The sequence below is a fragment of the Sturnira hondurensis genome, unplaced genomic scaffold (genome assembly GCF_014824575.4).
Source record: "Sturnira hondurensis isolate 20B ecotype Veracruz unplaced genomic scaffold, ASM1482457v3 Scaffold0011178, whole genome shotgun sequence".
NCBI lineage: Eukaryota > Metazoa > Chordata > Mammalia > Chiroptera > Phyllostomidae > Sturnira > Sturnira hondurensis.
Window position 1 is genome coordinate 1,573,318 of NW_028083809.1, and position 23,356 is coordinate 1,596,673.

The 23,356-nt window shown below is 38.9% G+C and overlaps 1 protein-coding gene across 5 annotated transcripts in view; it reads right to left on the minus strand.

Annotated features, from left to right (window-relative positions):
* SEC24A (SEC24 homolog A, COPII component) overlaps nt 1-23,356 on the minus strand; it is a 73,768-nt gene that overhangs the window by 43,764 nt on the left and 6,648 nt on the right. For 3 of the 5 annotated variants that reach the window (XM_037059518.1, XM_037059521.1, XM_037059522.1), the window contains 7 exons: nt 11,966-12,445; nt 7,108-7,278; nt 6,378-6,455; nt 5,285-5,445; nt 4,836-5,008; nt 3,931-4,033; nt 1,505-1,631 (listed from right to left, as the gene is read on the minus strand). In XM_037059518.1, the coding sequence (XP_036915413.1) occupies nt 1,505-1,631; nt 3,931-4,033; nt 4,836-5,008; nt 5,285-5,445; nt 6,378-6,455; nt 7,108-7,278; nt 11,966-12,445 (1,293 nt within the window). The remainder of the gene's footprint in view (nt 1-1,504; nt 1,632-3,930; nt 4,034-4,835; nt 5,009-5,284; nt 5,446-6,377; nt 6,456-7,107; nt 7,279-11,965; nt 12,446-23,356) is intronic. The other 2 variants (XM_037059519.1, XM_037059520.1) reach the window with 2 other exon arrangements.

Sequence of the window (23,356 nt, forward strand, 5' to 3'; positions counted from 1 at the left end):
TCCTCTACTCTTAAAAAATGCAAATAATAAAAATGGCTTTTAAAAATATCTTAAATTCCTTTATTTCCCAATGCTTAATGAAATTTCCTTCCAAGCAGAGACTTAATTTTCTTTTTTTTTAAATGACTTTATTTGTTTACTTTTAGACCAAGGGGAAGGGAGAGAAAAAGAGGGAAAGAAACATCAACTGGTTGCCTCTCACATACACCCCAACCGGGGACCCGGCCTACACCCCAGGCATGTGCCCTGCCCTGACTGGGAGTCCAACCAGTGACCTTTCACTTTGCAGGACCATGCTTAACCAACTAAGCCCTGCAGGTCAGGGCCAGAAACTTAATTTGCAATGGATATCAGCATACCTTTTTTCTTTTACAATCCTATTAAAGTGCTGTTGGTTGGATGATATTCCTCAAAAATAAATTATGAGTTACTAAAAGAGATCTCCTCCTCCCTAGTTACTGAGAAAACTACATTTAACTAACCTTCTAACACTGCCCACATCTGCCTTTATACAGCAGTGAATGAAGCTAATGGCAGGTATTCTGTGGATTTATTTTCTTTTACTCTAGAACACCAATTTTCAACCTTTTTCATCTCATGGCACACATAAACTAATTTCTAAAATTCTACAGCACATCAAAAAAATATATTTTTTGAGGATCTAGTAAAAAAAATAGGTGTAATTTTGATTCATTCACACCAAACAGCTATCACTGTGTTGGCTGCTGTCATTTACTTATTTGACAGTCTAAGGAAAAAGAGGTCAGTGCCCATGATTCAACAGTTAGGTAGCGCATGTTTTAAAAATTCTTGTGGCACACTGTTGAAAATTGCTGCCCTAGAGTAAAGGCATCAAACAATTTTTAAATAAAATTTTTTAAAAAATTTTCTTATTGTTGTTCAATTATAGTTGTCTGCATTTCCCCACCCCGCCACCCCGCCCACCCCAGCCAAACCCACCTCCCTCCCTTGCTCCCACCCTCCCCCTTGGTTTTGTCCATGAGTCCTTTATAGTAGTTCCTGAAAACCCTTCCCCCCAATGTCCCCTCCCCCACTTTTTGGTATTGTTAGATTGTTCTTAATTTCAATGTCTGATTATATTTTGTTTGTTTTTGTTGTTGTTGATTATGTTCCAGTTAAAGGTGAGATTATATGGTAGCTGTCCCTCACTGCTGGGCTTATTTCGCTTGGCATACTAAATAAAAATTTCTTAAATTATAGTCTTAATTAATACCATAAAGTATATCACTTATTATCTACCTTATAGAATAAAATTTAAAAGTGGTATCAAAGTAACATTACCACTGTTTTGCTTTGAAAGTATGTAATTATTTATATGTAAGTATAAGTGCATAGAAGAAAAGGTAACAAACTAACTCTAAGTGGAATAATTGTAGGTAAATAAGACAGGGTTTTTTTTGTTTTTTGTTTTAACTTTACATCTGTATTATCTGATTTCCCTACAATGCAAGTAGAAACTTCTAAATGTTTAAAAAAAACATACCATCATTGACTTGATAACATATGTTACACTTCCATCTTCTTTGATCGAGAAAGCTGACGAAAGGGTTGATGTACGTCCTGCACCAACGGCATCGCACAATTGTGCTGGATGTGACCACAGGTGGCTGCTGGTGAAACAGAATTAATTGTTTAGCAGCAGCGATCATCATAGCTAAAGGTGAGGCATTAATTGTACGTTCCAAATTGTGGTTGGGATATTACAATTTTTTGAGAAAAAACCTAAGGTAAGAAGATATGTCCAAATTACCACACACAAAAATTACATAGCGGAAATGTATTGATTTGAAACCCTATTGCTTTTCTTCAGGACTAGGCTCTTAAAGCTTACCTTTTATTTACTTATTTTTTTCCTTTTTTTAAAAATTTTATTTATTTATTTATCTTTAGAGGGGAAAGAGAGAGGGAGAGAGACATCAATGTATGGTTGCCTTTCGTGCGTCCCCTGCTGGGAGTTGGCCTGCAGGGAACTGGCCTGCAACCCAGGCATGTGCCCTGACTGGGAATCAAACCGTGATCCTCTGGTTCGCAGGCCTGTGCTCAATCCACTGAGCTACGCCAGCCAGGGCTTATTTACTTATTTTTAATATGTATTTTAAAACGGATTTTAGAGAAAGAGACAAAGAGAGACAGGGAAGGAGGGAAACATCGATTTGTTGGTCCACTTGTTTATGCATTCACTGGTTGCCTCTTTATGTGCTGACCAGGGATCGAACCCATGTGTATCAGAACGACACTCTAACAACTGAGCCACATGGCCAGGGTTTAAAATCTACCTTTTAATAAGTATTTACTTTCTTATTAAACATTTACATTGCAAAACCAGCATAGTAGATTTTAAAAAAATATTTATTTACTTTTAGAGAAAGTGGGAAGGAATGAGAAAGAGAGGGAGAGAAACATCAATGTGTGAGAGCTACATTGATCAGTTGCCTCTCACACGCCCCCAAACTGGGGACCCGGGCCCCACCCCAGGCATGAGCCCTGACTGGGAATCAAACCAGCGACCTCTAATTTCATGGGCCAGTGCTCAATCCACTGATCCTTGCCAGCAAGGGCAGTGAACTTACAATGTATTTTTGAGATGGGTGGCAAAGGAATGATCAACATTCTAAAACAAAGAGCTAATGAAATCATTCAGAAGTTTCTTCTTGTTACATCAAGAGGCTAAGTTCTCATGAAAGAGGAGTCATATTTAAATATTCAATTTAAACTTTGCAATTATGTTCCTACTTAAAGTTTATCCTACACATTAAAAGTTGTAAAGTCTTCATATAAAAAAGTCCATAAAGGCAATACAATCTCCTCATCAAAAGGAGATTTGTTTGGGGAAAACTAATTTACTTACGCACTGATCCTCCCAAGAATATGTGGCCATATGTCCAGGTACCAGAGCTTTAGGTCGAAAGTGAAAGGGCTTGCCCTGGCCTATGTGGCCTGGGTGGAGCACTGTCCCATAAACCGAAACACTGCCGGTTTGATACCCGGGCAGGGAACATACCTAGGTTGCAGGTTCAATCCCCAGTTGGGGCATGAACCAGGAAGCCACCGATTGGTTTCTCTCTCTCAGCAATGAAAAAATGCTTCGGATGAGGATTTGAAAAAAAGCCCTTTAATGAATAGCTTTTTTTTTTTAAAAAGATTTTATTTATTTATCTTCAGAGGGGACGGGAAGGAGAGAGGGAGAGAAATATCAATGTATGGTTGCCTCTCATGCGTACCCTGCTGGGAACTGGCCTGCAACCCAGACATGTGCCTTGACCGGGAATCGAACCACGATACTCTGGTTTGCAGGCCCGAGCTCAATCCACTGAGCTATACCAGCCAGGGCTCATGAATAGCTTCTTAAATGAACAAATTTTACTCCAAGAATGGGAGAATGGGTAAAGTACATTAATAGGTAAATAATTTTACATCTTTTTTCAATGATATGGTTCATTTATTTATTTTCTTTTAGTATCTTTATTATATTCAGTACTTCTTGGATTCATCAACAATATGCTTATTTGACCATACTTCAAGAGTTTGGTTATATATACCATGGTTGAATTACAAACAAAAGCATCTGTCAACAGTCATATTCCTAAAGATAGTTTGAATCCTAAATAATTCAAACAGCCCTGGCTGGTGTGGCTCAGTGGATTGAGCGCAGTTCGATTCCCGGTCAGGGCACATGCCTGAGTTGCAGGCCAGGTCCCCAGTAGGGGACACATGAGAGGCAACCACACACTGATGTTTCTCTCCCACTCTTTCTCCTTCCCATCCCCTCTCTCTAAAAATAAATAAATACAATATTTTTTAAGAAAGAATTCAAACAAATTCTACATGTGATTCTTGCGCTACTACAGAAAACTCCTCATCACCAAGACAATTTTCTAAGGGACATGTACTTTCAGGAGTGAAGCATACCGCCGAGTCTTTGAAAGGGTGGAGCAGCAGTCCCAAAGGAAGCTTGGCTTTGTTCAGCAAGGCCTGAGTCTGGGGGATGTTACTCAGTGTGCATCGAAATAACCTGCATTGATGTAAAAATGCCGTGTCAGTTGGTGCTGTGACCATTTTTGAACCACAACAAAAAGATTTAAAAGGTACACATTTTAACACTGGATCAGATTACAGATAAAGTACTTCAATGGGCCCTCTCAAATTTTATCCCAATTGAATGTTTAAGTCCTATTCAGAAAGAAAGGGTAGATGGTCCCAATCTCTATCATATAATTAAGGAAAATCTCCTCTCTGCTGTGTGTAAGAGAGTCCAGACTATCAAATGACCTATTTCTTTATATAAATCTAAATATGTACATGCAAGTTAAGTTTATTAACAAAAAGTTCAGCTTTGCTAAAGGTTCTAAAAGACTATTTATTACAATTTATTACTATTTATTCAATTTATCAGAACATCTTCACTATATACATTTAAACCTACATGGTCAACTTTAGGGGAGAAAAAGAGTACTATAATCGTATGTGTTATGAAAACAATTTAAAATGAGAGCAAATAAAGGATTATATAGAATCAAATCTCCGTACTTTGTGCTGAAGAAATGGTACAGCCACCGCAATGACAGTGAATGCCGCACTCCCATTGGAGCTGGTAAGGGTAGCAGTCACCTCAGGTTACAAACCTATTTCTGAACTTAGGACATTTCAAAGACCCATTAAGTAAGCAACTAACAGAGTTGTTTTCTGCATGCAGAACCACTTTAATAAATTACTGTATTTTACAACTTGTTCATAATATATGAAGCTCAAGAAATCTGGAACATTTTTAGAATGAGTAAGAAGTCCTATTTAGCAAGAACACACTGAAGCCTTACTCTGGGTTACAGTTGAGCCTCTGGATGTCTTCATGCAGATTTGGAGCCGGAGGCTGCACAGGGGTTGATGGAAGGATGTTTCTTTCTTGAAGAAGATTCACGGCTCTTAGCCCCTCTGGATGTAGACTTAACCCACTCATGCTTGCAGTTAAATAATTAGCACCTAAGGGAGTCTAAAGATATATAATTTCAAAGTAAGCAGCCTTTATAATGTCTTCTGCTGAAGAGAAGTGCATAAGAACTTAGTTACTTAATTTCTCTCTAAATAAAACCATAATCTAGACTCTGGTCAACTTTTTGGTTCTAGAGATATGTAACAGAACCAAAGTCCTATGAAATACCCATTGTTATTATTCTAATTGGTTATACGCTTCCTAAAACTTTTTCATGTGCATATAGTTTAAACCAAAAGATGAAAAATAAGTAACAAAACAAAAGCAAAACTTTACCTGAGTAAAGGCCTGTGGCCCAGCTGGGAAACTCAGGGAAGAGGGCGGCATTCCGGCCGCACTAGGCGCTGTGGCGTTCTGATACCCGGGTGGTAAGGAGGGATACGAATACCCGACATTTCGGCTCACAGTGGTATTCTTATTAGTAAGCTGTGGTGTTGCTAGAAACAAGGTAACTTTTAAGTTCTATTTTATACTCCAGAATAGTTGCAATCAACACAGAGAGCCATGGAATTATAACTCCAAAGTCCTTTGGATAATATAGTGCTTTCACTTACTAGTTTTGTAAAATAAGTCAAATAAACACTAGTAACAAAGTAATAGCAATGATTAAATTCCATTTAATGTAGATTACAGCTATAAACAAAAATAAGTTTGGTACAGTTAATTTTTTATATGTATTAAACTTTGAATTCAGAAAAAAATTCTAATTCAAAACAACTTTAATGAAAACGTATTTCCCTGGCTGGTGTGGCTCAGTAGATGGAGCATTAGCCTGAGAACCAAAGGGTCGCAGGCCAGGTCCCTGGTAGGGGGCAAGTGAGAGGCAACCACACATTGATGTTTCTCTCCCTCTCTTCCTCCCTGCCTTCCCCATCTCACTAAAAATAAATAAATAATATCTTTAAAAAAAAACATACTCAGCCCTGGCTGGTATAGCTCAGTGGATTTAGCTCGGGCCTGCGAACCACACGATCGCGGTTCAATTCCCAGTCAGGGCACATGCCTGGGTTGCAGGCCAGTTCCCAGTAGGGGACTCACGAGAGGCAACCATACATTGATACTTCTCTCCTTCTCTCTTTCCCTTCCCCTCTAAAAGATAAATAAAATCTTTAAAAAAAAACATACTCAATGTTCAACTGCTTAAATAAATTTTAATAGCTCTAATTGATTTAAAAAACCCTATAGTCATAATGCAATAATAAAGCCCACAATCCCAATTCAAAGGAGATAAACTAATAAAAAAATCTATATGCATGGAGATAAAAGAAAACCAGAGTATATTGCTGAGGATCATGATTATGAAGATTTCTTCTTTGTTTCCAGGAATGAACACATACTTAGGGGAAAAAAAACTTTCATAGCATCTCACCCAAGAAGCCACCGCCTTCAATTTCATCATAACTATTGTGAACCACCATAGATCCATTATTGGTACTTGATGTAATACCTAAGAAGTAAGTTTACCAATATTTACATTAGAACATTGTTACAATATCTGCAAGAGTGTAGCTAATTTCAGATAACTTTATGAATGACAAATAAGGTTTCAACCACAGCCCAAGAAAAATGTCAAATGTTGAAATATAAATTTCAAACACTGACAGTTGTTAAATATACAATACACAAAAGTATCAAATAACTTTATAAACTTCTAAAAAGGATGGTCCTTTGTGGAGTTTATAAATGTATAGACTATCTGAAAGATTCCAGCATTTCTGAGAGCAACATTAAAAACTTCCAAAGTGCCCTGGCTGGTGTGGCCCAGTGGAGTGACTTCTGGACTGCGAACCAAAGGGTTGCTAGTGTGATTCCCAGTAAAAGCATATCCTTGGGTTACAGGCCAGGTCCCCAGTTGGGGACATACAAGAGGCAACTGAGTGATGTGTCTCTCACACATTAATGTTTATCTCCCTCTTTCTCTCTCCTTTCCCCCTCTCTAAAAATAAATAAATAAATAAAAATTCTGAAGGCCAACCCTAACCAAACAAAACAACTAAATTTCTGGAAAAATATGATATAGATGCACAGATTTCAGATAACATTCATCCTCCTACCCTAAGTCAAACTTTTAGGACTTGACTTGGTTTTGCCATGCTTACCTTCTTGTCTGACAGCTGAACTGAATGAGGGCTGGGGCCCAGCCCCCTGCGATGATTTCTGAGTAGTGAGAGCCCTCACCAGAGGTGGTCCTCCCATTGGAGGGGGTGCAAGAGGAGCTCCTGGTTGAAAAGTGGTAGGCAGAGGTGAATTCACCATGGGGGGTGCCGAACCTATGGAAACATTGGTTTTTCACACATTACTTAAGAATTTCAAGCCCTGGCTGGTGTAGCTCAGTGGATTTAGCTCAGGCCTGCGAACCACATGATCACGGTTCGATTCCCAGTCAGGGCACATGCCTGGGTTGCAGGCCAGTTCCCAGCAGGGGACTCATGAGAGGCAACCACACATTGATACTTCTCTCCTTCTCTCCTTTCCTTCCCCTCTAAGGATAAATAAATAAAATAAAATAAAAAAATTTCAGACAAAGGCCAAAACAGCCTTTTACCAAATCTGAGTAACTTTAAAATTTACATTTTAATTATAACTGCCAACAAATTACCAGAAATATATTAACTTCTTAGGTTTATGACTTAATTTATATGCATATTTTACACATTCCAAACTCTTTCCTACAATGCTTCTTACCTCTCAATTATTAAAGCAGTGTAAGTATGAACTCAGCATCAAATCATTTATAGGGCAGGTATAGTGTCCATCAGTAGATGTGTGGATAAAAAAACTATGGCTGCCCTGGCTGGTATGGCTCAGTGGATTGAGTGCCAGTCTGAGAACCAAGGGGTAGATGGTTTGATTTTCAGTCAGGGCACACGCCTGGGTTACAGGCCAGTTCCCCAGTAGGGGGCGCACGAGAAGCAACCACACATTGATTCTCTCCCTTTCTCCTTCCCTTCCTCTCTAAAAATAAATAAATATTCTTTTAAAAAGATAAAATATATATAAAATCTTAAAAAGAAAAAGCATTAAAAAATATATATTGCTTCCAAATTTTCATTTGCTAAAGAGGAGAAACAAAGTCTACAAAGTAAATTAAATACTATTGATAAGTATGTGATTTAATTTTGACCCCAAGACTTTTTTTATCCTTTGAATTTGTAAATAAAACAGATAATAAATTTTACGTATAATATATTCTATAGTTAATTCTGTATTTTGCAAAACTAAAGGAATAAAGATAGGCAAATACAAAAATTTTCAATATGCTTCCTCAATAATGTTCAATTCTCCAGGGCTGAATTGAAAAATTATCACATTACTAAACCTTAGAGCTCCTAACAAGACTAATCAGCGACCTACTGACAAAAGAGAAGACAAAGATTACTACCATGTAACTCCCTTATCAGAGAAGCACCCACACAGACCTTTGGCAATACAGACAAGTCAAAGGAACAAAAGGGCAAGGTACATTACCAACTCAACATGAACAAGAATGTATGGTACATCTGGCCATAAAAATGGAACAACCTAATGTTTAACAGCATGCAAGTGCACTTACAGAGATTTCTCGAGCTTTGAAAGGAGTATTTTTGAATCCAAATGTATGCTACATTTAATGGAATAGATATTATTTTTTCAAGCTGCATAAATCTTATTCATAACACTAATAACTAGAGCTTTAGAATCTGCCTTCTGAGATCCCTACAGCTAAAGTAAGGGTGGGGGAAAAAAGAATTTTAATATGTGAACTAGAAATTTAGTGTAATCTAGATACACAGTTTTGAAGTCAATCAGGCACCTACTATCAATGATTGGTTGAAAAACAGAGGTTAAAAAATGAAGAGCTTTTTTAGAGGTCTCATAATGAAAAAGGGTAGTCATACATTTATTTTAGGTTCATTTTATTAGTTTATATATCTGTCTCCTTCTTTTACATGGAAACCTTCGAAAATAAGTTTGACGCTGTGTCTCTTTCACCACACCTGTGCTGCAGTCAGGGCGCTCTCCCTGCAAGTTTCTGTTACAGCCAGAAATATTTCAGATTATCAATCATGTGCATTTAAACAAGAAGCTATACCTACTTTTAAATAGTTTTTAGAGACTACCTGTTCCCGAATTATTTTCTCGTGGCTTTGGGTAAATTATTCAAGCCTCAGATTTCTTGCTTGTAAAAGAGACTGTTGTGAAAATTAAGTAACATAACACATATGAAAGGTTGGTAAAGTGCCGGAAAATAATAAATATTCAGTAAATGTTACCTTTATTAATAATGAAGTAAATATTCATTATTTTAAGTGATTATGCTCACTCATGGTGTCAAATGAACGAGAATAAAAGTAACCAGAAGAACTTGGTGCTAACAATTGTGGGTCAAAAGATTTCTACAAAGAAACTAAATTTCTAGAATTAGCCTTAATGTTACAAGGCCAACATGCATTTATCAGGGCCAATGGCTAGTCAAGAAGCTAAGAGGTAAGAAACGTAAGTAGTTCAGCAGTTAACAAACTACAAGCCTGATGAAGGGTATATAGTATATCAATGCAGAAATACACATGAGTATAAAAAGGTAACTATTGATATTACTATTTAACTTGAATGTTCTCACTAGTTCATTTCCATAAGGATATCTGCTGAGCAGAATCAACCTGCAAATGCCAATACCGGATTTTAAATGCTTTTCAAAGTAACACTACTAATGTTGGTAAGTGTATAAGACAAATTTTAATAGTTTAAATAAACCTTCTTTTGAAAGCGATATGACCAAATACTGAGGTTAAAAATAAAAAGATCCAAGTCAATCCAAGAATATATAGATTTCTTCCTCAAGTGATATAGTTTCAACATATTTCCTTGTCAAAATCCCAGTTGTCTTTCTTTCTTTTTTTTTTTTTACAAAAATGGACAAGTTGATTCTAAAGTTTTTATGGAGAAAAGCAAGGAACCCAGAACAGCCAAATCAATCTTGAAAAAGAAAAAGCAAGTTGGTAGAGTCACACTTCCCAAATTCAAAGCTCACTACCAAACCTCAATAATAAAGATGTTTAGTACTGGTATGAAGATAGACACATAGATCAGTAAAATAGAACTCAGAGTCCAGAAATAAACCCTTACATTTAGGATCAACTGATTTTCAACAAGGGTGCCAAGATAATTCTACGGTAGAAAGAATGGCCTATCACATAGTCCTGGAACAACTACATCTTCACACGCACAAGATGAACCCCTACCTAACAACATACACAAAAATTAACTCCAAACTTATCAAAGAGCCCTGACTAGCATGTCTCAGTTGGTTGTGCAATGCCCCACAAAGCAAACAGTTGCCGGTTCAATTCCAGGTCAGGGCACATGCCTGGGCTGTGGGCCTGGGCCTTGTTGGGTCATGTGGGAGAGGCAACCAATTGATGTTTCTCTCCCTCTCTTTCTCCCTCCCTTCCCCTTGCTCTAAAAATAAATAAATAAAATTTCTTAAACAATTGATCAAAGACCTTAATGTGGGAGCTAAAACTAATGGGCTGACCTGAAAGTTCCTTTAGTTTTTTTCTGTACAGTGGCCCTAGAAATGCTTAGTTGTTTTCAACTTCATTCAAAATTATTTTGTTAGATTGTATTGTCACAGCTGTCACATCAGCGTGCATTAAAAAAAACTTATCAAAATTGGTGAATTTGTGTGCAGACATTTTAATAGTGAATATGGAAGAAGATATACAACATTTCAGTATGTTATGCTTACTATTTTATGAAAGGTAAAAATGCAAGTGAAACACAAAAAAAATATTTTGAGAGAAGGGGCTGTGACTGATCAAACGTGTCAAAAGTGGTTTGAGAAGTTTCTTGGTACTTGTGACATTCTGACCAAATAATTCTTTTTTTTTTAAAGATTTTATTGCCCTGGCTGGTGTAGCTCAGTGGATTGAGCGCGGGCCTGCGAACCAGAGTATCGAGGTTCGATTCCCAGCAGGGCACATGCCTGGGTTGCAGGCCAGTTCCCAGCAGGGGACACACAAGAGGCAATTGTACATTGATCTTTCTCTCCCTCTCTCCTTCCCTTCCCCTCTAAAGATAAATAAATAAAATCTTTAAAAAATATTTTATTTATTTTTAGAGAGAGGACGGAAGGGAGAAAGAGAAAGAGAGAAACATCAATGTGTGGTTGCCTCTCACATGGCCCCCACTGGGGACCTGGCCCGCAACCCAGGCATGCACCCTAACTGGGAATTGAACCTGAGACCCTTTGGTTCGCAGTTCACGTTCAATCCACTGAGCTACACCAGCCAGGGCCTGACCAAATAATTCTTTGCTGTGCAGCTGTCATATGCACTAGAAGATGTTCAGCAGCACCCCTGGCCTCTACCGACTAGAAGCCAATAGTGGGAGATAGCTGACATACTCAGAATATCCAAATTAATAAAGTTATTGGTGAAAATGAAAAATGTGTCTTTTATTTTACAGAAAAAACTAGCAGACTTTTTGGCCAACCTGATATAAAACTCTCAGAAGAAAACACAGATACAAGTCTCTGTCCTCACTCCAAAAGTATTACCTGTTTTGACATCCAGGATCCTACAGTTTCTAGGGCCAAAAACTGTTTATGCCATAACGAAAAGATAACCCAAGCCTCAGATCAAGACCAAAGAGAGACCACAGGGATTAAGCTTCCCTGGAACATCAAACAGAACCCAGCTACGAAAAGTGATGACCAGTCCTTAAGGAAGTGGTTCCACACGCATACCTCAATCCCTGAAATATCGGAAGCACCTCAAAGAAACAGAGGATAAGAAGCAAAGCAGGAACAACTCGTAATTTTAAGTTATCTTAAAGGTTAGAGAAGCAATTTATTCAAACGTTAACAATGGTTTAAAAAAATCAATAGTCTTCCATATGGTTTTAAGGCTTGAAGTATTAATTCAAACATCTGAGTAAGAAAAAGTTTCCCACTTCTATATTTTTGAAAACTCTCACCTGATTTTATGAAGTTGTTTTGAAGAGAAGGATCTCCAGAAGAAACGTATTGATGACCTGTTGTCAAATTTGTATTCCCGGACCCAGCTGGTCCGGATGATACATGAGGGCCGTGATTCGTCTGTAGTCCTGTGGGTGGGTAGTTGTATTGCCAATTCAAAGGCGGTGATACATTGGCTCCAGGATGAAAGCTACCAGAAGGCACTGGGGTAGCAGATGGATTCTGAGATGCATGATGTGGCATTCGGGGAACAGGACCACTATGGAGTGAAGGTGTTACCGGGTTAGAAGCCACAGGTGGTCGATGAAGAGTCTGCCCAGGTCCCTGATAATTACTTAATGGAGAAACAGTCTGAGAACCACCATACTTAGACTGTACAGAGATGGGATTCAAAGTCTTTGCTGGTATTAGATGAGAGTAGGACCCTGGGAGCTGAGAATTATATCCTTGTGAAGACATCAGTTCATTTTGGATGGGACCTTCCAATAAGAAGAGAAAAAAAACCCTCATTTTTGCAAACAAATAAAGCAGTACTTTAAAAATACAATAAAACATATGGTATTCTTACAACTCAACAATAAGGCAAATAACCTAATTTAAAAATGAACAAAGTAAATAGGTATTCAAATGCATTTCCAAAGAGATATACAATTATATGGCCAGTAAACACACGCAAAAAACACTTAATATTAGTCATTAGAGAAATGCAAATCAAAACCACAACAAGGGGGGAAGAGGGGCACAAGGGGACCAAATGGTAATGGAAAAATAACATAATATAGATATGTTTAGAGAAAAAAACACAGAATTAGAACTCTGGCCATAAGTCAGTTGGTCGGACTGCTGTCCTCATGTGACAAGGTTGTCGGTTTAATTTTGGGTCAGGGCACATACAAGAATCAACCAATGAATGAATAAATAAGTGGAACCATAAATCGATGTGCCTCAGTCCATGTAACCAACGTACAAATGTCATCAGACTAATTCCAATGCTTTCATAATTATACAACACTTATACAAACACACACAAGCCTATATACATGCAGCGAGAGATAACTCAGGAGGCCCACAAAAGCATACGTAGATATACAATGCAAGTTGGAGGGAGAGACTTAGTCTATATACATTGCTCTCTCTCAAAAAAAAAAGTATCCTTCCAGGACAAAAGAAAGAGATCCAAATACGTTAGCTGCAGCATTGTTTAAAATGATGAAAAACTGGAAACAAATGAAATATCCATCAATAGTAGATGAAACTGTACATCAGTCACACAAAATAGACTCTTTGTCAATAAAATGGATAAACAAGATGTACATCTAACAACAGGGAAAAGTACAAAAAGAATATTGACAGAAAAAAGAAAGTTACAGAAATAATTATGAGACCTTTATCATAAACCTTTTTATTAGGAAAAATTTCAGATATACACAAATGTATTAGACCACTTAAAGCAATCTCCCACAAAAATTGAAATGTTGAATGAAACTGCATTTGATTTATATCTTAATTTTGGATTATTGACATTTTTATGATAGAATACATTTCCCATTTAGAAACATGGTATAGTTCTTCATTTATTAGAAACTTATGTCTTCTAATTATATTTCATGCTTTTTTCATAAAGATGTCATACCTTATTTAAATTAAATTTTGTTAATTTCTTGGTATTTTGTAGCTTGCGAATAGTATGAATAGCATACTTAATTCCATTTCTAGTTAAAAGAAAAAAACTACTAATTATTCAAAGTACCACAAATGTCCAACTATAAGGTAAGATTTTCCTCAAAAATTATTTCTCAAAAAAGAAGTCATCATATATATGTCTGCACAAAGATTTTCATTATACAAGAATGCTTTGTCATAGGGGATTAACACTATTTGTCAAACAGTAGGTAGCAATCCATTACAATCCATTACATTACATGTAATGGGTCATGAAATTTATGACTTACAAACTGTTTTACAATGAGACAGAAGATAGTTAACAATTAAAATTATCATGACCTATTACATATAATAAGAGCAAATATTGTAGTTTCACCTATAAAAAATATATATATGAATATATTCACTAGGTCACAATTTAAAAAATATTTTTATTATAGAGCACACAGTCTGAAAGCCACATAACCACTGAGACCTTGAGTCCTCCCTTACCTCTCTATACACATTACCTTTTTAAAAATTATTATCGATTTTAGAGAGGGGGTGGGGGAGGAAGAGACACATGGGTCTGTTGCTCCACCCATTCATGCATTCATTGGCTGAGTCCTGTATGTGCCCTGAACTGGATTCAACCCGCAACCTCGGTGTGGCACATTGGGAGGATGCTCCAGCCAACTGGGGAACCCAACCAGGGCTACACTTTACCATATATTTTTTAAGGTTTTATTTATTTATTTTTAGAGAAAGGAGATGGAAGGGAGAAACAGAGGGAGAGAAACATTCATGTGCAAGAGAAACATCGACTGGTTGCCTCTCACACACCCCCAACCCAGGACCTGGCCCACAACCCAGGAGTTTTCCCTGATCTGGAAACCAACTGGGGACCTTTCCATTTCCAGGATGACACCCAACCCATTGATCCAAAGGGTGCAGGCTACACTTTACTTTTAAAGCACAGGTCATGCCTCACAGGCTTGGGTCAGTGGGTTGAGCGTGTCCTACAAAGCGAAAGGTCACTGGTTTGATTACCAGTCTAGGGCAAGAGCCTGAGTTGCAGGCCAGGTCCCCAGCAGTGGACATACGAGGGGCAATCACACACTGATGTTTTTCTTCTTCTCTTTCTCCTTCCCCTCCTTGCTCTAAAAATAAATAAATAAAACCTTAAAATAAAAAAAAACAAACCCATGAATCAACCTGGCCACATGGCTCAGTTGGTTAGAGCATCATCCTGATACACCAATGTGGTAGGTTCAATTCCTGGTCAGGGTACATAAAAGAATCAAGCAATGAACACATAAAAAAGTAGAATAACAAACTGATATCTCTCTCTTTCTCCCCTTTCCTCTCATTCTCTAAAATCAATCAATTAATTTTAAAAAACCAGATCTTATTAATTCCCTTAGTCAAAAATTCCAAAGTCCCTGGCTGGTGTGGCTCAGTGGATTGAGTGCCAGCCTGAGAACCAAAGGGTCACCAGTTCAATTCCCAGTCCAGGCACATGCCTGGGTTGTGGGCCAGGTCCCCACTGGGGGACGCCTGACAGGCAACCACACATTGATGTTTCTCTTCCTCCCGCCCTTCTCTCTTCTCTAAAAAGAAATAAATGCAATCTTAAAAACAAACAAACAAACCAAGTCCTTATCTTAAATGACCCTCTATGTCCTTGGCTTCTTTTCTGGTCTCATCTCCTACTTTCTTTCTTTCTTTTGTAAAAATATTCATTTTATTTTAATAGTGCCAAGATAGTATTTAATAGTATTAAGTAGTGCTAGAATAATACATATGTTCCTTCTGATCTGGAAGTAAGTATACTATATTCTTCTGATTCTATTTGTTTCTTACTCTCTAGGCAAATTTTAGTATGAAGTTCAATTTTTCTGTAAGGTTAGGTTTAACATAGAGCATGTCAACTCAGACAAGAAAGTGGCCAATGTTTTAAACTAGAGTCCCTCAAACTATTTTTGTTGTATTAATCAAACATGGCTTTTCTCTTATTAGGCTCCTCCAGTTCCAATCTGATTTTATTATCAGTTAATATTTGTTCATCTGTATAGACCATGGAGTTCTTTTACGAACCTCCGGTTCCGGAGCGGTGGCTACACTGCTGCGCTACAGGATGCCAGTGCCATTTGTCACTGTGGTGCCATTTGCCGAGCAAACCTATGACCTCGTTAAACAGGACTGCCATTTTACTCTTTGGAGCTTATGTCCCCAGGCCTGGAAATTACTGGGAACCAAGAACAGAATGTGACTAACCATCTTTCCCCACCTCCCACAGCCAGAGACAGAAGATAACACTGGAGCAAAGTATAGCTAATGCAAAACAAACTGATACCTCCTGTGTTACATCGCCCCCAACAGCCCAGAGGCCACCCAACAGCAACCCCCACATCCTTTTATAAGCCAGTAACAGCTCAAAGCTGGTGTCTCTCTCCGTACCACACTTTCCACTCCTGGAAAGGGAATAAAAAACTGTGCTCTCTGCATCTGTACTCTGGGAACTCTTTCACAGCCCCCGAGTCATCGGCCACCCTGACACTTAAACCAACTTGGAGCAGACTTGCAGTTCCAAAAAAATATATGCCTTTATAATTCTACCTTTTAACAGTTTGCAACACAATATAAAATGGCTTAGGAAACACTTTCCGCCAAAGACTTGAAAGTTCCTTTTAAATATGAATGTATGATGGAAACTGCCTTCTTTGAGTTCAGTAAATGCCTGTTGTGAGGTCACTGTGTCAGCTGACATCAATTACTCCACTTCATGGCTAAAAGTCTTCACTAGCAAGCTACCCACAGAATGTCCTACTCCCCTTTCTCTCTGCTCAGCTCCGGCCACACTCACCTCCTTATAGTTCCTTCAAGACGCTTAAATATGGGCATGGGCTGGGATGGAAGTAAAAGAAAACTGTACTTGAACAACAATTAAAATTAAAACAGCAAAAAAAAAAGAAGAAGAAGCTTAAATATGTTCCCACCTTAGGACTCTTTTATTCTGCCAGGAGTACTCTTCCCCTAGATACCAACACTCTACCCATTCAAGTCCCTCTCAGAAATAACCTCCTCAAAGAGACATTGCCTTAAAATATCTGCAATAGCACCATGTTCATTCTCTTCCCCTCTGACTCCGCCCTATTTTTCTTTCTAGTGTTTATCTGACTACATTATTTCTTTGTAGTCTGTCTACCCTACTATTATATAAGCCCCATGAAGGCAGGGGCTTTTTTGTTCATTACTGTATTCTCAGTGTCTAAAGTGTACCTATCACAGAGTTGGTGCTCAATAAATGTTTGTTGAATGAGTCAAAGAGTAAATACTACAGCGCAGTCTCTCATGTCAAACAATAGAGTACTCTCTGGGGAAAAGTGAGAATCAACTTGAATAAAAGCTCGTTTCAACCTGATTGATACAGCAGTCACCTGATGGGACCCTTCACATGATTTCACAGTACGGAACCATAATTAACTAAAGGAGCAAAATAGTCTCTTATCTGAAAAATTCAGTCCTGAAGACATGAGGCGGGATAAGCATCTATCAATCAACTGGGGGAAGCTGCAGTCGGATGGAGGGGGCAGCACCAGCAATGGGAGAATGGTCACATGCAGGGGAGCTGACCAAACAAATACACATAGGGTAACGGGAACAAGGCCTCTCCGGCTCAGAGAAGAGTGTTACAAACATGGAAAGAAGGAAAAACCAGAACGAACCTAGTGGTGGTGGGCCTGCACTAGGGGTTACAATCAAGACTCATGGATTTCCATATAAATAGGTAGATTCCCTAACTCTGTCTGCTGAGACTGTGCGCAGGGACACACTGATAGCACTTATGATATGTAGTACAGAAATCTTGGTCTCTGAATACTATGTTCCATTAAAAGGGATCATGGCTAATTCCTGAGCTCAGAGAGTACAAGATGAGCCTGCAACACCTTATGGTGCCAGAAAGCAAGAAGGTGCCCAAACATGATGAGACATGACAAGAGGACAGAGAGGGCAGCTAGAAGGGGCACCCACGGGCCCAATCTGAGACACAAGCATCAAAATACACAATGAATTATAACACAATGAATACAGAGTCTACACCAATATAAATAAATGAATCAAAGTCTAACAAGAAATAAGATTATTTACCTGGTCTGAAGGTACATCCCCATAACATATTTATTAATTACAAAGGGAAAAGAAATTTTCCCATGGAGAAGCTTGGCGGATACTGCCTTAATCAAGTGATTAAAGTGAACATCATGGATAATGGAAAAAAACCAAATCGGGCCCCACTGGATAGGACGGGATGAGAACTGAGCATCTCTTCTGTAACAGCCCTGCTCCACCCCACCGCCTCATCACCACAAAGGTCAGACGGTCAGAACTGAGGAACATACTACAGAGTAACTGGCTCGTAAACTTAAAAAGCTAAGGAGGGACTGGGGAACTGTTCCAGACTGAAGGACACCACAGAGGCATGGCAATTAAACGTTAAATGTGACTCCAGACTGGATTCTTTTGCTACAAAAGGGGTATATTAGGACAATTGGTGAAACGTGAACGGGGGTTTGAGGATTAGCATTAATGTTAGAGTTCTATTTTGATAGTGGTGGTGTGGTTATTTTTTAAAAACATTCTCATCCATTGAAAATACAAACAAACTGAAGTATCTGGGAGTGATGAAATATCCTGTGAACAACTTACTCTCAAATACATGGTTTAAAAACATGTCTTTGTAATGTACTTGCAACTTGTCTATAAATTTGGGGTTGTTCCAAAATAAAATGTTTAAAGCAATGCTAAGTAGTTATATTGCAGAGACTACAAATCATACCCACTTAATAAGTGAGAAAAGCTACTAAGAACTTAGTGGCTTAGGGTGAAATTTCCAAAGACAGCAGCTTACTCAAACTCAAACTGTGATATATCAAACAACTTTATTTCTCATTTATTTATTTATATTGTTTAAGCCGTTACAGCTGTTCCCACTTTTCTCCTCTCCCACTCCCTCACCCAGCCCACACATAAGTGATCTTTGGTTAACCCCTCACCACCTTGCAGCTCACTCCCCCTGCATCCTTTCAGGGAGCAGTCAGTCTGTTCTATGTACGAAAGCATCTGTTACTATCTTGTTTGTCAGGTTATTGTGTTCATCAGACTTTAAAGCGAGGGAAAATTATGCACTCTGGAAAGCTGTTCTAGTAGTACTGACAACGCTGATGTCAAAGGTTAACGTGAAAAACCATAATGAAATACCAACTCACACCGATTAGGGTGCCTATCATCCAAGGCTGACAATACAAAAGTGTTGACGAGGATGTAGAGAAACTGGAAACTAATACATTGCTAGTAAGGAGCTGCAGCCACTTTGGAAAAGTTTGCCATTTCTCAAAATGTTAAACACAGATATACATGCTCCATCAATTCCACTCCTAGCTATATATACTCAAGAGAATTGAAAATGGTAAACACTACCCCAACTACCTATCAACTGATGAATGAATAAACAAAATGAGGTATATCCATAAAATGGAGCATTATTTGGTCACGAAAGGAAAGTACTGACAGAGAAAAACAATATTTAGGGGATTATAGAAGGTCAGAAAATCAAAGACTGGCAGAATCACAGTCATCTGTCCAAATAACAGATGGTTTTTCCCAGTGGGGAAAAACCCCACCGGGACCAAAAGGAACAGTTAAAGTCATTTAGTTCTGGCTCCTGGCAAATGCATTGTCTCCACTAAGTACATTTCAGGTTAATTTCTTAATCTTTCTATGTTAATTACGCTTTCTTTTTCCTCACCAAAGGAAATGTTTTTATTGCTTTTAAAGAGAGAAGGAAGGAGAGAGACACCGATGTAAGAGAGAAATATCGACGGGTTGCTTCCCACATGCACCCTGATTGGAAACCCCAAACCCAGAATACAGAACCCAGGTATGTGCCCTGACCATAATAGAACCCGTAACCTTTTGGTGTGTAAGGGACGATGCTCCCACCAACTGAACCGCCCGGCCAGGGCTTAATTAGGGTTTTTCACTGATACCTGTCTAAAGACTGAAGAAAGCAATATATTTATAAAATGTGAAAAGTGACAAAATAATCCAATGGAAAAGCATTTAAAGTATTTAAATAGTGACCGAGGCCTGGAATCATTTTAAGATAAGCAGAATAAAAGATTGGCCAGAGAGAAAGAGACTACTATTCAATGGCACTACCAATGAAAATGCTAAATCTGTACTTTATTATTATTATTATTTTAATAACTATTTTTAAATCCTCACTCAAGGATATGTTTATTGATTTTTAGAGAGAGAGGAAAGGGGAAAGAGAAATATCAATGTGAGAGAGAACCATCAATCAGCTGCCTCCTGGACATACCCCAACCAGGGATTGAACCTGCAACCTAGGTGTGTGCCCTCACTTGGAATTGAACCCACAACCTTTTGTTGTACAATAATGCTCCAACCAACTGAGCCACCCAACCAGTGCCTAAACCTATACATTAGAAACGAGGGAGCATTCTGGGTACCATTACACTGACCCTACTCTTCAATATAATCAGAAAGCAGCTAAACAATGTGACTATCTTACCATACACAGGTTTAAAAGGTTTCACTTTCCCTAAATTTTACCCCCTTGATGTTGATATAACCCATTTATACAGTCATCTTGAATCCTTGGAATACATCGAGTAGGGAAGAGAGAGAAACCATAAATAAACTATATCTCTCACTGATCTGCAAAATATCAAATCGGAGGGATATATATGCTCTGGGAAATTAACTACTTAGGTTTTCCAAGAATACCCTGCTTATATATGTATGATTTATCAAACACTAATAAATGAAATACAGCATCTAAAGATTCTGGTACCCTGAGAAACCAGAGGCTTACAGCATTTAAGCAACTTGTCCCAAATCACACAAGTCAATGTAGTTCACTGAACTCAGTCATTTTCTATATAGTCAAATGCCATACTGTGGTGCATATCTGATTTCTGGGACTTAACTATAAAACACTATCTTCAAAAATGTCATAGCCCTGGCTGGTGTGGCTCAGTGTATTGAATGACAGCCTGTGAACTGAAAGGTCATGGGTTCAATTCCCAATCAGGGTACATGCCTGAGTTGCAAGCCAGGTCCCAAGTTGGAGGTGTGAATGGTGAGAGGCAGCTGGTGAATGTTTCTCTCTCACACATGGATGTTTCTCTCCCTCTCTTTCCCCCTCTCTAAAAATAAATAAGTAAATAAATAGAAATTCCACCAAGATGGAGGCATAGCTGGAAACACTGTGCCTTCTCCCACAACCAAGTTTGCATACAACAAAGGTTTGGAGAACAAAGCAACAGCCAGAAAACAGAAAATTGAATTTTACGGAAGTCTGACAATGACGAACCCTTCAACCTGGACTGTAAGAGGGGCGGAGCCAGCAGTGGAGCAGGGTCCGGCAGGACAGATCCCCCGACCTAGGCGTGCAGGTAGACCAGACCCAGTCAGGGTGTGGGGCAGACTGACCGTGGTCACACATTCGCGCACAGTGAGACGGGCCACACAGGCCCCAGGGGGCGAGGGCAGACAGCGGCGGCACACTCACGTGAGGTGGGATGAAATGCGCAGGCCCTGGTGACGGTGGCAGCTGCAACACCTGTGGGGGCTGCGGCAGGAGGCGGGAGGCGGCAGACGGGACGCCATTGCTCCTCTTTGACCCCGCCCCCACATACAACATCACAACCAAGCGACCGAGTTGCCCTGCTCTGGTGAACACCTAGGGCTCTGATCCTGCTACTTAACAGGCACGAACAGCCCAAAAGATGGCGCAAGAAGAACACAAAGTCCCAGAGCCAATAACTCTCAGTGACCGAGAAATTGCCAGCCTCTGAGAAGCACAGTTCAAGACACTGTTTATCAGGATGCTAAGAGAACTGGTTGATTATAGTCACAAATTAGAGGAACATATGAAGGCTAAACTAATTGAAATGAAGGGAGATGTCCAGGAATCCAATAGCGATGGAAAGGAAACTGGGACTCAAATCAAGGGAGTAGACAAGAAGGAAGAACGAAACATCCAACCAGAAAGGAATGAAGAAATGAGAATTCAAAAAAATGAGGAGAGGCTTAGGAACCTCCAGGACATCTTTTAAACGTTCCAACATCCGGATTATAGGGGTACCAGAAAGGGGAAGAGGAACAGCAACAAGTGGAAAACTTATTTGAACAAATAATAAAGGAGAACTTCCCCAGTCCGGCAAAGGCAATAGACTTCCAGGAAATCCAGGAAGCTCAGAGAGTCCCAAAGAAGTTGGACCCAAGAAGGAACACACCAAGGCACATCATTACATTAGCCAAGACTAAAATGAAGGAGAGAATCCTAGAAGCAGCAAGAGATAAGGGGACAGTCACCTACAAAGGAGTACCCATCAGGCTGTCAGTGGATTTCTCAAAAGAGACCTTCCAGGCAAGAAGGGGCTGGAAAGAAGGATTCCAAGTCATGAAATCCAAAGACCTACAGCCAAGATTGCTTTATCCAGCAAAACTTTCATTTAGAATGGAAGGACAGATAAGGTGCTTCTCAGATAAGGTCAAGTTCAAGGAGTTCATCATCACCAAGCCCTTATTATATGAAATGCTAAAGGGACTTATATAAGAAAAAGAAGATGGAAAAATATTAACAGTGAAAGGACAGCAAACTCACAGTTATTAACAACCACACCTAAAACAAAAGCAAACCAAGAGGACAGCTAGGTCAGGAGTGGAACCATAGAAATGAAGAACACATGGAGGGTTAGCAACAGGGGAGTGGGAGGAGGAGAGGGGGATAGAAGGTACAGAAAATAGCATAGACAGTAGGTAGAAAATAGATAGGGGGGAGGGCAAGAATAGTGGGGGAAATATAGAATCCAAAGAACTTGAGACACGTGGTTATAACCTAAGGGGGGGAGAAATGTGGGGGAGGGAGTGTGCGGGTGGAGGGGAATGAAGGGGGGTGGAATAGAACAACTGTAATGGTATAATCAATAAAATATATTTTAAAAATAAATAAATTCTAAAAAGAAAAGTCATAAATCCTACACAATAAACTTCCTGATAATACAAGGTCACTCTATATCAGGGATTTTTAATAGGTGTGATACAAGAATTTTTAAAACATGCAATATCTGACTAGTCAGGGGCACTGACCTCTTTTCCCTTAGACTGTCAAATTAAAAAATAACAGCCAACACAAAATAATGAATGAATGAATCAAAATTACACTCAATTTTTGTCAGACTGGAAAAAACATTTTTTGGTGTGCTTCAGATTTTTAGTAATTAGTTTATGTGTGCCCTGAGATGAAAACGGTTGAAAGTCGCCACTGTCTATGAAATGTTTATAGGAAGAGGCATTATAAAGGTGGGATTAAGAACACAGACTGGAATAACTGAGATCTAATTCTGGCCTTGAAATTTAGTAACTGTTTGTCCTTGAGCAAGATATTTAACCTTTATAGACCTTGGCCTCATCTGCAGAATGGGAATAGTAATAGGACCTACACTACTGTGTCAATGTGTATGGTAGTCAGAAAAATGACGCCCCTAAATATGCATGCTGTGTCCTAACCCCTGGAACTTGTATCTGTTAGTTTACATGGCAGAAAAGGAATTAAGACTGCAGATAGAATTAAGGTTGCTAATCAACTGACCTTGAGCGGGGAAGTCTGGGTGAGCCCAATGTGACGGCAAACACAAAAGAGGAAGGCAGCA